At 42.6% G+C, this 13,586-nt stretch overlaps 2 protein-coding genes across 3 annotated transcripts in view; both read left to right on the forward strand.

Moving 5' to 3' along the window:
* LOC146498584 (protein NLRC3-like) overlaps positions 1 to 13,586 on the forward strand; it is a 350,052-nt gene that overhangs the window by 228,619 nt on the left and 107,847 nt on the right. The window lies entirely within an intron of this gene.
* LOC146498587 (uncharacterized) lies at positions 6,937 to 8,549 on the forward strand. The gene has a single exon (XM_085140048.1). It carries the CDS (start codon positions 6,952 to 6,954, stop codon positions 8,482 to 8,484), a length of 1,533 nt encoding a protein of 510 aa, XP_084996174.1. The 5' UTR covers positions 6,937 to 6,951; the 3' UTR covers positions 8,485 to 8,549.

Consider the following 13,586-nt stretch of genomic DNA (forward strand, 5'->3'; position numbering starts at 1 on the left):
GTTCAAAACTGGTGTGGCGTGTCGATGGGGATAGCTGCTTAAAGTCAAGATGTGCCTTAAAAACAACAGCTAGCCCTCCTCCGCGACCAAAAACTCTCGGGACACTAAAGAAGGCACAGCCTAATTCAGAAAAGGCACTTAACTCACCGGGTGGAATCCAAGTTTCAGTCAAGCAGAGTGTCAGAAGATTTTTATTATAAAGACATTTTATTAATCATTATTGCTGATATACTAAAGCTAAAAGTGTTCATATTTCTGTTTGCACTCAGCCAGCTGCACAACTAACTGTCTACACTTTGCCTTAAAAAGACTTGTTTTGCTCTCACATTATCTAACTTTAACAGGAAACCGCCACCCAAGAGTAAGAAACGACCTTTTAAGAACATAACGAGAAGTCACACCTGCCTGTTTGACTAGATAAGAATGTTACTTCCTTTCTTGTATGCTTCATGCTGTGTATAAATAAAGACAGAGAGCTGCTGCAGGGGTGTGAGTCTCCCTTGAGCTCTCACCCGTGCACGTTGAACTGTTACAAGTGTCTGAGTGTTATTTCATTATACCTGATTACTTGATAAAGAATATCTCTAACATTTTTAATGGTCCTTCGAGCCGGAGTGGACATTGATTTTTTTCATGCTCCAATAGGAAACCTTCATCAAGTCCTGACGTCGTGAGAAGCTGAAGTCTGTCGACAGCTCCTCTCCAGGCAGAGGAAAAGCCCAGAAACGCTATAATTCGGCTTCTGGCCAGCGTTCTTATAAAGTGGTCCACGACGTTGGGGGTTGATGGAGCAGACCTAAACAACCACGAAATAAATCAGGTGAATATTTAACACTCACCCACATCTTGCGAAAAATTCGAATAAGAGTTGACACTGTTCCTACAAGTAAATGCTCGTCCTAAGAGAGGACTGGTAGCTATTATAGGAAACTCTAAATGTAAATGCTCGCCTGAAAGAGGGTTGGTAGCTATTTTAGAGGGAAAGTGTCATAATAAAAACCTTTAAACGCGCGAAATATTTCTGTTTTATTGTTTTGTTGGTGGAATAAGTTACATTCACAGCACAATAGGGAGGCTGAACTATTCCACCGTATTGTTTGCCGACTGGTTGCTGACGTACTGGTGGGACGAGGAAAAGGTTGTGCTTCATCACATAAAATTAACACCGCTTTCAAGGGTAGCTTGAAAGTAGAAGGCTGTGTTAATAACCTCTCTCATCCCTCGTGCCAGAGAAAGCACCACGGCTGTTTGTGTGTGTAAAAGTTAAAAAGCTGTAATTTTCAAGGTACCTAAACATAAAACATTTAAAACAAATTAGTGAAAATGGGTAATAAATCAACAAAACTCACTGCTGACGAGCAGTGGCTAGAGAAAAAATGTCCAGGCGCCGGACAAATTAGTGCAAACAGATGGAGGAATCCAAAAAAGTTTAAATGCCCTGCGTGGGAGGGAAAATGTAATCCCTCTGCAGTGACAACTTTAAAAGAGACCCTCCAAGCAGAATTAAACAATGTAAAAAGTCCTAAAAAGAAAATAAAACGTACTCAAGAGTTAAAATATTTCAAAGCATGGAAAGAGGAGGAAGACAGACGTAGTGAAAATAGACAAAAAAGAAAAAGGAAACAACATTACAAAGCCTACAGCCGCCACTTTATGTACCAGCACCGTCAGCACCAGAGCCACAATCAAAAAATCCCTTCACTAGTCAACCTAATCCTAATCCTTATGCCCAAGCCCGAAGTGCATTAAACTGTATGACAACAAACCCACAGGAAGACATAGGGAAAGACCCGTCAGGCAGGGACATGGGAGGTATTGTAGATCCTCCAGGACCCTCCGGAATTTTTCCAATGATAGCTGCACCTAATCCCAGATATGGACAGTTGATAGGTGATGAGAACGCAGAAAGAGATATAAACCCATTTGTGTATGTTTTTAGACCATGGACCCAAGCTGACAGACAAAATGTGGAGAAGGATGTTCCATCTTTAAATGAAGGCTTTCAACAGTGGAGAGACGCAGTGGAGCTAATTAGAACTCAATGGGGCCTAAACGGTCATGAAATGCTTCAAGTAGTGCAAGACCTGCTAGGATTGAGAATGGGGACAGTGAAAGACGGTTTTACAGGTGCAGATGACCAAGGAAGACCTCTTGGCCCAGATTCCCTAGATTTAGTGAACACTTTGACAGACTTATATGACCGAATTAGGGTTCGTTTAGCCCCCAGAGCAGATTATTCCAAAATAGGAGAAGTAAAACAAAAGGAAGCCAAAACAGCATCAGACTTCCTCGATCGGCTACGCCCGGTTTCCCGACAACATTCAGGCCTAGATTATGAAGACCGCCCAGAAAGACCTTACCAACAGCAGTTAAAAAATGCATTTCTAAATGGTCTCCGTCCCGCAGTCAGAGCCCATGTCGAAAAGCACTGGGTGACAATAAACACAGGAAATCTAGCAGACGCCCTACAATATGCAGAGCATGCAACTAGAGTGCTGAAAAAGAAGGAAAAAGGAGGTGTTTTCACTGTAGATCCCGACACAGGTGTCATAGCATTTTCTGGTAAATACAGAGGACAGAGACAAGGACAACACAGAGGAAAGGGACAGAAAAGCAGAGGTTACAAAGGTAACAGGAAGCAAAGAAATGAAAGAGACAACCGTTGTTATAATTGCGGAAAAGAAGGACATTTTGCACGAGACTGCAGAAACAAAAAAGAGAATCATAGTGACAGAGAAAGTATGTGACTAGAGCAAAATACTGAAGCTGAACAAAACACTGAGGATGAAACTGAAATCTATAACATACAACAATTACTTTTAGGCTCTGAACATAAACCCACAGTAATTATTCATGTAAATAACCAACCCATGAATATGCTGTGCGACACCGGAGCATGCAAAACAGTGTTAAATCAAAAACCACCGAATCTGAAATACTCCAGTAACACCATGATAGTGAAATCAGCATCAGGGCACACCAGCATTAAGTCTTTAACAGAGAGCCTACTGTTAGTACATACAGACAGTGGACGCAGCTGCAAAAATCAATGTATATATGACCCATCCTGCCCAGTTAACCTTCTAGGGAGAGACTCCTTAGGAAAACTGCAAATAGGTGTATTGCCAGGGCCAGAAGGCATGTATGCTAAGCTAATGTTGAATGAAGAGCAAAACCTCACTGACTGTCAGATTAATGTGTGTGAAGGACAGGGAGAGCCCCACTACTACTGGACATTAGACCTGCCCTCACTAGAACCTTTGCAACACATAGGAAATCGATATCTGCCAACCCACTCAACACGGCAGAGCTACACAGAGTATCACAACACACTGAGGTTCAAACAAAGCCCAGGTCATGACCCCATGTATGACTTACAGGTGCATAAACTAGGCCCACAAATGCTCACATTGCAGCACCTATATGTCACTCAAAGTGGTAATGCAGTCTGCTCTGTACTTCAGCCAGAAATAGTGCAACGAGTGAACAGGATGCCAAAACCACATGTATCAGTAGCACACAATGACAGCACTGAGTGGAAAGATTTAGGCCGCGTTCTCGCTCAAGTTGAAAGGGACAGATATGAAAAAACTGAAGAAACACATGAGGGGTGGCTTCAAGGTCGCAGAACAGGATGCATGAGATACACATTAGGGTGGGTACTCACTACCCACCCAGCCACCCACATGATTGACAGCACTGATGTATACGTGCAGGAAGATAGTGAGAACTGACATGAACTCTCATTAGAGTTACACCCAGAACTACAACAACTGCCCATAACACTGTGGTCCACAGGATCGACAGATGTAGGATTAATTAAAGGAGCAGATCCCGTTGTAGTAAAAACCACCACAACCTACAGGCCAGTCAAACCACAATATCCCTTAACAGCAGAAGCAAAGGCAGGTATCAGGCCAGTAATTGCAGATATGGAAAAAGCAGGCATTTTAGTAAAAACAACCGAAGTGACCTGTAACACTCCGATCTTTCCAGTGAAAAAAGCAAACACAGGAAAGTATCGCCTAGTACATGACCTCAGAGCAATAAATGACGTAACAGAACAAATCCCACCTGTGGTAGCAAATCCACACACAATCCTAAATCAAGTAACACCAAAAGAGCAATGGTTTTCGGTTATAGACCTATCAAATGCATTCTTCTCTGTACCGCTACATTCTGACTCACAGGCTCTGTTCGGTTTCACCTTTGATAATCAGAAGTACACATATACAAGGTTACCTCAGGGTTTCCAGAACAGCCCCACCCTGTATGCAGAAGCTTTAAGGAAATCTATGTCACTTTGCACTCTCCCTGCCCCAGGACAGTTTCTCCTGTATGTAGATGACATACTGATCACGGGAAACACACAGGCAGACTGCAAAGCGAACACAATGACAGTATTACAACATTTAGCTGAGCAGGGCCACAAAGTCTCACAGCACAAATTACAACTGTGGAGCTCAGATGTCACATACCTTGGACACAAGCTCACAGGGGAAGGGAGAACACTGTTAGACAGCAGAAAACTAGCAGTACAGAATGCTCCAAAACCGCTCACAAAACAACAGATGATGAGTTATTTAGGTCTCTGCAACTTTTGCAGATGCTGGATACCTGAATATGCTCTGTTAGCTCAACCTTTGCAAAACTTAATTTATGGAAAAAATCTAGCACTGAAAGATAAAATAGAATGGACACCAGAAGCAGAAAAAGCATTTAATGATTTGAAACTTGCCCTACAAACACGCACAGTCTTAGCCTTGCCAGACTATGACAAACTATTTTATTTGCATGTAGATGGAGGAGCAGGCTATATGAAGGCCATACTCACTCAGGCTTTCGGGGAAAAACAACGGCCACTCGCCTTTTACTCATGTAAATTAGACTCAGTTGCTTCAGGCTTGCCTACATGCATACAGGCTTGTGCAGCTGCAGCAGAGGCAGTTAAAAAGTCTGCCGACATTGTTCTCGGACACAAATTGATTATCAAAGTTCCCCATGCTGTAACCTCCATCTTACTGCAAGCAAACTTGTCTTACCTCACACATGCAAGACAGCTCTCATATGTAGGCATTCTGCTATCACAGTCACACATTACAATTGAGAAGTGTGGACAGCTAAACCCAAGCACACTTCTCCCCACTTCAGCAGACGGAGAAAAACACTGTTGCATGCAAAAATTAGATGAGGAAACGAAACCACGAGCTGACATTCATAGCACACCGCAACTGACCTTCACTGACATTTTTGTAGATGGCTCAGCATCCAAAAATAGTCTGGGGAGAAACTGTGTGGGCTATGCAGTAACCACAGCTGACAAGGTTTTAGAAGCTAAACCACTAACTTCCTCACACTCTGCTCAGAGCGCAGAACTGACTGCTGTCATCAGAGCCTGTCAACTGCATGAGGGACCAAACATAAACATACACACAGACAGCCAATATGTTTTTGCAGCAGTACATCATTTTGCAAAAATCTGGCAAAACAGAGGTATGGTTACTTCTACCGGCAACCCAGTACAACATGGAAACCTTCTAAAACAACTATTAGAAGTTATAACTCTGCCAAAGAAGCTGGCATTATGTAAATGTGCTGCACACCAAAAAGACAACTCTGAAATTACTAAAGGCAACAACTTTGCAGACATAGCTGCAAAAAAGGCAGCACATCAGCCAATAGAAACCTTAATGTCTGAAACCACAGAGTTAATACCACTTGATGTACTGAAAGATGAACAGAAAGCCGCACCCACTGCAGAACAAAAGAAGTGGTTAAAATGTAGTGCACAACTGAAAAATGACTTAATGACCTGTAATGGCAAACCAATATTGCCAAAATCTCTACACAAGACAGCAGCATTAGTGACACATGGTTTAACACATGTGTCAACAGGAGGGATGGTAGATATTCTCTCTAAACACTTCTACACTCAAAATTTCGAAAATTCAGCAAAAGAATTTATCAGAACATGCATGATTTGCCAAAAACACAATGCACAGGGAAATCTCAGACCAAAAAGAGGTCATTTTCCCACACCACCTCACCCATTCCATACAATCCATATGGATTTTATTGAACTTAACCAAACCGAAAATTCAAAATACGCTCTAGTAATTATAGATGTATTTTCTAAATGGCCAGAAATCTATCCAGTAAAAAGAGCAGACGCAATCTCGGTGGCAAAATGCCTATGCAACCATTTCATCCCTACATACGGCATTCCTAGCCTAATAAGGTCTGACAATGGAACACATTTTGTAAATGACATAATTAGCAAGGTCTCTGAAGCCTTAGGATTTAGCATCAAACATCACTGTGCATACCATCCACAAAGTGCCGGACTAGTGGAAAGAACTAACGGTACAATAAAACAAAGATTAAGAAAATGCATGGAAGAAACAGGAAGGCCATGGCCCGAGTGTGTAGGCCTAGTAAAAATGTGGATGAGACTGATGCAAGGCTCTCAAAAGCTCACACCTTTTGAAATCATTCATGGCAGACCGTTCCCACTGCCAATCACAAGCGAGCCAATAGACAAATCAGTAAGGGAAACCACCTTAGCTGAATGGATGACTAAACTGCTTGAAAACAAAGAGATTGTGCTAAACAACCAAATGCCGAGTGATATCTCTCCAGTGTCTTGCAGGTTAAAACCAGGTGATTGGATCCTGATCAAGGTGCTCCAAAGGAAAAATTGGAGCTCTCCCAGGTGGGAAGGCCCGTACCAAGTCCTACTCACCACACCAACTGCCTGCAAAATAGCAGAAAGACCCTCTTGGATCCACCAAAGCCATTGCAAGAAGGTTCAGGACGCCCCAGAATAAGACGCCAGAATCTAGAATCTCACCGGTGTTCTAGTGGTGGAGAGAGGGCTGATTGGGTTGAAACCCGCCCTTGTTCTTCTCGCCTCTAGTCTACTCACCAGAGATTTTAGTGTGCCAGGTCATCATGAAGATACTCCTGATCGCCTTCACCCTGCTGACACTGGCAGCCCTCCTCTCAGTGTTGCTCGAGGATGACAACCAGCCCGACAACAGGGACCATCACTCCATCCCACGAGGGAAAAGATGGACGCATGACAACTCTCATCTCCGTGACCTAAACCAGGACCACAACCATCCATGGATGAACAACGCGTGGTATAGGTATGTGTACGACAGAACACGCGCCGACAACAGCACGGAGTGCTATGTGTGTTCACACATGCCAACAACGGCCATACACGCAACAATATATGGAATGGCACCTGAACTCGACGAAGCGATGTGCATATTCAACCAAGCAATAACTGGCAACTGCTCACGCAGAGATTTGATGACAACAGGACTGGCTCTAAAAGGTCAAAGCACAAAGAAGAAAGACCAAATTCCATGGTGTAATGACACAGACGTTAAACGTGTCATGAAACCAATCTCACAGCAAAGGGTCGTATTCAAACAGACAACCCCTTGTGCCTACAATCTGACAAACTGGAACTACGCCTGTGACGAAGAACATTGGGTAAACGTCAACGCCAGCAACACCAAAAGCAGATCATTCGCCATAGTTCTGCCACCTGACATACAGCACCCAATATGTTTTGACTTCTCGGACGGAAGCAGAAAGGTCGGACGGAACCTTAACTGCACACAAACCGTTGACATGACCCAATCCACAGGAACACTCACCTTCAAAAATGGAACTTTCTGGGTCCAGGGAGCCGCTTGGGCCTGCGGGCCTAAAACCTACTTCATGCTCCCACCAAACTCCACCGGTCTGTGTGCACCAGTGCTAATTTCAGACCACACCTTCAAGATCACAGCAGAGACACACGCACGCACATCAAGAGCAAAGCGTGAAGTCGCTGAAGTGTTGCCACATGACTCAATTTATGGATCAGATGTGCCTAAGAACTTCAAATTATGGACCACCGGTCAAAAAGTTCTCCACTCCCTGTTACCTTGGGTGGGAACTGGAAAAAACATGCTCAGGATCGAGACACTTGACTACCGATTTGGATTGTTCCTAAATGCCTCAGTAAAGATCAACAAGGCACAAAATGAAGAAATCGACACAATACGCATTGTAGTGATGCAACACAGAGTCGCACTGGACATGATTTTAGCTGAAAAAGGAGGTTTGTGTGTATTGTTTAACACCACATGCTGTACATACATCCCAGACAATGTGCATTCACAAAACATGACCGACGCTCTGAACGCTTTGAGAAAGATTAAGGACGCTCAGCAACAAGACTATGTCACAAGCACTGAAGATTGGCTCACATGGTTGCTAAGTGGTTCTTGGAAGTCCCTACTGATTAAAGGACTTGTTTTTGTTGGAATTTTACTTTTACTTTTATGTGTTTTCACAACATGTGTAATACCCTGTCTGAAGAAAATGGTATCAAACATGGTGATGACCTCAATCAACGCTTATGTAACACTGCCTCAAATGGAAGATGTTTTGGAAAATGACTCATATAGTGATGTCGTAGTCTAATTGAACCCAGGATTGCTCAATGACGTTCTGACCGAAAATGTTTAGGCAAGAGGTTATGAATTGAACCAATAGCAATGCTGTTATTACCGAAATCTGAACAACAGGAGGGAATGTCAGAAGATTTTTATTATAAAGACATTTTATTAATCATTATTGCCGATATACTAAAGCTAAAAGTGTTCATATTTCTGTTTGCATTAAACCACCTGCACAACTAACTGTCTACACTTTGCCTTAAAAAGACTTGTTTGCTCTCACATTATCTAACTTTAACAGGAAACCGCCACCTAAGAGTAAGAAACAACCTTTTAAGAACATAACCTTTTAAGAACATAACGAGAAGTTGCACCTGCCTGTTTGACTAGATAAGAATGTTACTTCCTTTCTTGTATGCTTCATGCTTTGTATAAATAAAGACAGAGAGCTGCTGCAGGGGTGTGAGTCTCCCTTGAGCTTTCACCCGTGCACGTTGAACTGTTACAAGTGTCTGAGTGTTATTTCATTATACCTGATTACTTGATAAAGAATATCTCTAACACAGAGTAAATCCAGCGAATGGGAAGAGAAACAGACCCCAGACCCCTAACCCCTAACCCTTCAAAATGAATGTCTTATTTGCCACCGATCTGGCGTTAATTAAACCCAACCTGAGAGGAATTTGCTCGGGAGCTTCCGAGGGGTTAACAACCAGATCCACAGGTCGGAGGTTTGTTCGGTCCACTCCACGCCAACGCAGATGTCGGAGAGGAGAGGGTTTTGCAGAACCCTTCTCGAGAGATCCCACAACAGGAACCAAGCAGGAGTCCACCAGGTCCAAAGCACGCAACGGCACCAAGAGTTGCGGGATGGATCGACAAATTGAGCGAAGCTCATGAGGAAAACAAGAAATCCTGAGACTCAGTTTGACGAGGCGACCTCCACGGTTACCCCGTCTCCTGCGTTGCTTCCGCACATCCAGTGGCAATGGTAAGGAGCGCCAGTGAGGTGGTGTTACTTCCAAATTGGGAGGCAGAAAACCTTGGTTGTCATTTCCAAACCGAGCTAAAGCTTGGGTAGATAAGCCTATTTCCAGTAATGTCTGGTGATCATAAAACAATGTAGGGCTGACATGTTGCACAAAATTGACTAAAAACAATAAAATAAAACAAAAAGAAGAGAGCGATAGATGGCATGCCAAACACACAGGCGCCATCTTCCTTTTAATATGTGAAACATGTATCAAATGTCTCCATCATGAAAGATATCAGGTCATCTTGAGCCACAAAACCATTCCTATCATGAGGTAGAAGCTGGAATCAGTTTGTTGCAGATGTTTATATATCCGATATTTATCCAGTTAAAAGTTGAAATTCAAAAATGTCTTTTCAAGAGTCGTCTGTCCAAGAGGAGCAGAAACTGCAACAAATATAACAACAGTTATTTAAGGCTGTTTTAAATGGCCACAAAGGAGCAGATTGGTTATAATGCAGCTGCTTCAGAGGAATAAAGATGAAACACTGTTTTTATTTCATGTGTAACACCTTTCAATAATGTGTTGACTAAAGTCTATTGACCAGTATAAGTAAAGACATCACACACACATGGAAACACTGAAACCTGTTTTTGGTGCAGCAGCGGTCCCAGCTGCTCGCCTTTATCTAGACTGGGTCGGCTGCTTATCTCAATATAATCAATGTTTAAAGTTTTGTTCTCAGTGTTTCTGTGTTGCTTCGTATAGGATCTCCCAGCATCATCACTGTGCTGTCCAATCATTGTGTGCTAGGTTACCCTTATAGTGCAATGTGTGTTTGCACAAAGAGAAGCATGTGTGTCAAATATAAATAAGCACAGAACAGAAAAAGCTGCTCGTTTCTTCTATTTAGAGTCAAGTTAGTGTTTTGTGTCTTTGTTTGAGGCCTAATGTCAAGCAGAGGTGTGTGTAACTGGACTGGTCTGTTATATGTGTGAAATGTGTGCTTCTCTTCAGCATCATCTTTGTCACTGCTGATTCCTTTGTGTCATCATTTGTTGAGAAGAGAGAACAGTTATAACAGAGGAGCAAAAGGAAGCCCTGAAATCTGCATCCAACAAGGAAGTGTTGGCTCACCAGTGATCCCAGCAGAGGCCACTGGTTTGGCTCCAGTTGTTCTAGATTCAATGATGTTGTTGCTACAGATACATGTTAGCATCTTTATTGTAGTAAAGTCTTGTAATGTGAAGATAGAAACAAGGCAGAAAACAGCTCCATGATCTGATCTTAATGATGTTGTTTTTATTTCTGTCTTTCAGAACTGGATTGGAAACTATCAAAGGTCTAAAAACAGCCTCAACCCTCCCAAAGAGCAAACTTTACACACGTCATCTTTCAGCTACAATCTTTGTTGCAGGGATCTTCTGCCAAACAAGGCTGAGAGAAGATTTCTTACAGCTGTCATGTTGATGCTGTTTCAATCTTTGGGCAAACACACTCATATATTAGGGCTGATATCAGGGCTGCACAAGTTCTTTGTGTTTGTGATCATGAATAATAGAAGTGTGCCTGTTGAAGATCATGTTTGCTACATTATTATATGTCCTGTTATTGTTCTGTATTATATTCAGCTTTCAGCATCCTTTCCCAGCCCCCTGTTACACCATCCATACAAAGCCAATCTGACTGTGAGCCAATGTGTTTGATAATTTGTGTTGGATCAATAGATTTGACAGACTTGGTTCATCCAGAGGGAAACAGTCCAAATTCAGATCTAATGAAATGATGGAGGCTGTTTCCTACCACGGTGCTAATGTGTGACTAACAAGGCTCATGGTCTCCAGCAGACAAGCGCCTGGAATGAAGTGAGCTGAGTGTTGCTTTGGTGGGTCTATGCCCACGTCATGCCATCAGGATTCATATTGGCAATAGTTCATATCTCTGTTCTTTAGCCTTCATCACAAAGCTGTGAAGGAAAAACAATCCAAACATCTAACAGGATTTGATGGATGCAAAGTCCACTGAGCTCTTTGTCATTTACAAACTTGAAAAACACAGTGACAGTTAAAGGATTTTGCCATATATGAGCATAGATTACTTTCATATAGATTTTCAATGCAGGCTTTTGGTGAGCCGCTGGGTTCTGTCTAATAATCATCTCAGCATTTTACAATAGAATAGCTCTTTATTAGCTCTTCATTGATTGTTATTGGACCTGAAACAAGGAAGCTGTGTTTCTCATTGGATGTTAGTTTCATGTTCATCAGGATCATTTTCTAAAGAGCTGATATTTAGACCATTTACTGCACTGGCTGCACATCCTGTCTACATTTCTCCGTATGTGCTGTGTTTGTCTTTGCATATTTCTCCATATTGACACAAACAGTGAACAGCAGTAGATCAACTCTTCATCTGTTTTAGGCCCAGTGAAAGATATGAAGCAGAAATGGTGTCATTAGGAGAAGAAGAGAAGAACAAGGATGGCGAGGAGGCAGCAGCTCTTAAAGATGAAACACAGCAACTTAGCCCTGAGCTCAGAGAGCTTCACATGAAAAAGCTCCTCAAGCAGATCATGTCAGAGGTTTGTCATCAACAGGAGGAACTGTTAATATCATAGGATGAAGGATGCTGTCAGCTGGATGAAGAAGGTTATTTCAATTCAATTCAATTCACTTCAATTCAATTTTATTTATATAGCGCCAAATCACAACAAAAGTAGCCTCAAGGCGCTTCATAGATACAGAAAAAAACCCAACAATCATATGACCCCCTATGAGCAGCACTTTGGCGACAGTGGGAAGGAAAAACTCCTTTTTAACAGGAAGAAACCTCCAGCAGAACAAGGCTCAGGGAGGGGCGGGGCCATCTGCTGTGATTGGTTGGGTTGAGAGAAGGAAGACAGGATAAAAGACATGCTGTGGAAGAGAGACAGAGATTAATAACAGATATGATTCAATGCAGAGAGGTCTGTTAATACATAGAGATAATAATTTAATGGCAAACGTTCACATTGAAGTCAAATTGTTGTCGTGTTGAACAGATTCATGTACTGATCGTCTCCAGAATGTTAGAAGAGCTTCAATGAATCATTAGAAACAGCTTACAGCTGCACAGTTGTGTCAAACACATCTTTGTGTCATTGTGGGATTGTTGTGTTTCTACATGTGACACACGTCTAAAACATGCACACAATCTGAACACAAACAGGGACTCATTTGTTACCACAGCCAGATGCTGAGAGCCATTTCCTTGTAGTGCTGTGTCTATATATATGAACCATTAGATGTTATTGGAATGATTGTCAGCTTTGATAGTTTCATGTGTGTTTAGCTGGACGGCTGTTTGATCCTCGACATGTTTAAAGGTGTCCAGTCCTGAGACACTGGGGGTGGAAACAGCTGTGATGTCATTGGACTGTCACAAAGACAGAAGTGCATGAAGTGAGCAGCCAAGGAGCCGCTGATGTTTTGGATTCAACAGCATTTGAAAGGTTGACACAGACACATTTGCACATAGAAAGCTGAATTTGTCATATGCCACAGTGAACTCACTGTTCAGTGTTTTTCAGGAAGCTTCTTAACTGCCTCTGCTGCCAAACAAGCAGCTGATGTCCTTGAGAAGAAGCTGAAGAAGTCTTCAACAACAAATACAGGAAGTGGACTTTCAAATACTAGATTCACTTTAGACTCACACAAGAAATGACTCCACTAGCTGTGTTTGATTGACTCCTTTGACTATATGAAAGGTCAGTGTGTGTCTGTACACAGACTGTTGTGTTGGACTATTATTCAGTTGTCTGCTGAATGTTTTCAAATGTCTGCATCTCAGTGTAGATGAGGCTGGGGGTCATGGGAGGCCACCATAGCAGTCTCTTCAACATCATGACATCATCATAAATGCTGCTGGACTGTCTGATGGGCTGACGGTGAAAAAGCCGTCGGGAAGGAAACAGAAGACATTTCAGAGGCTGCAGGCAGATTTCTTTGATTTGGGGCCTTTTTCAGCTTTATTGGACAGAGCAGTGAAGATAAGTGACAGCAAAGCAGAGGGAGAGAGAAAGGGGGCGTGGTCAGAATCAAAGCCAGGCCAGCTGCTCTCCACCTCGTGGCACATGGTCACCTGCTCATCCTAGTGAGCTCCACCAGCAGCCCTT

This window comes from Neolamprologus multifasciatus, chromosome 18 (assembly GCF_963576455.1).
Source record: "Neolamprologus multifasciatus chromosome 18, fNeoMul1.2, whole genome shotgun sequence".
NCBI lineage: Eukaryota > Metazoa > Chordata > Actinopteri > Cichliformes > Cichlidae > Neolamprologus > Neolamprologus multifasciatus.

What these genes read in the sequence shown, in the direction of transcription:
- LOC146498587 (XM_085140048.1), top strand. Translation starts at nt 6,952, where the DNA reads ATGAAGATACTCCTGATCGCCTTCACCCTGCTGACACTGGCAGCCCTC.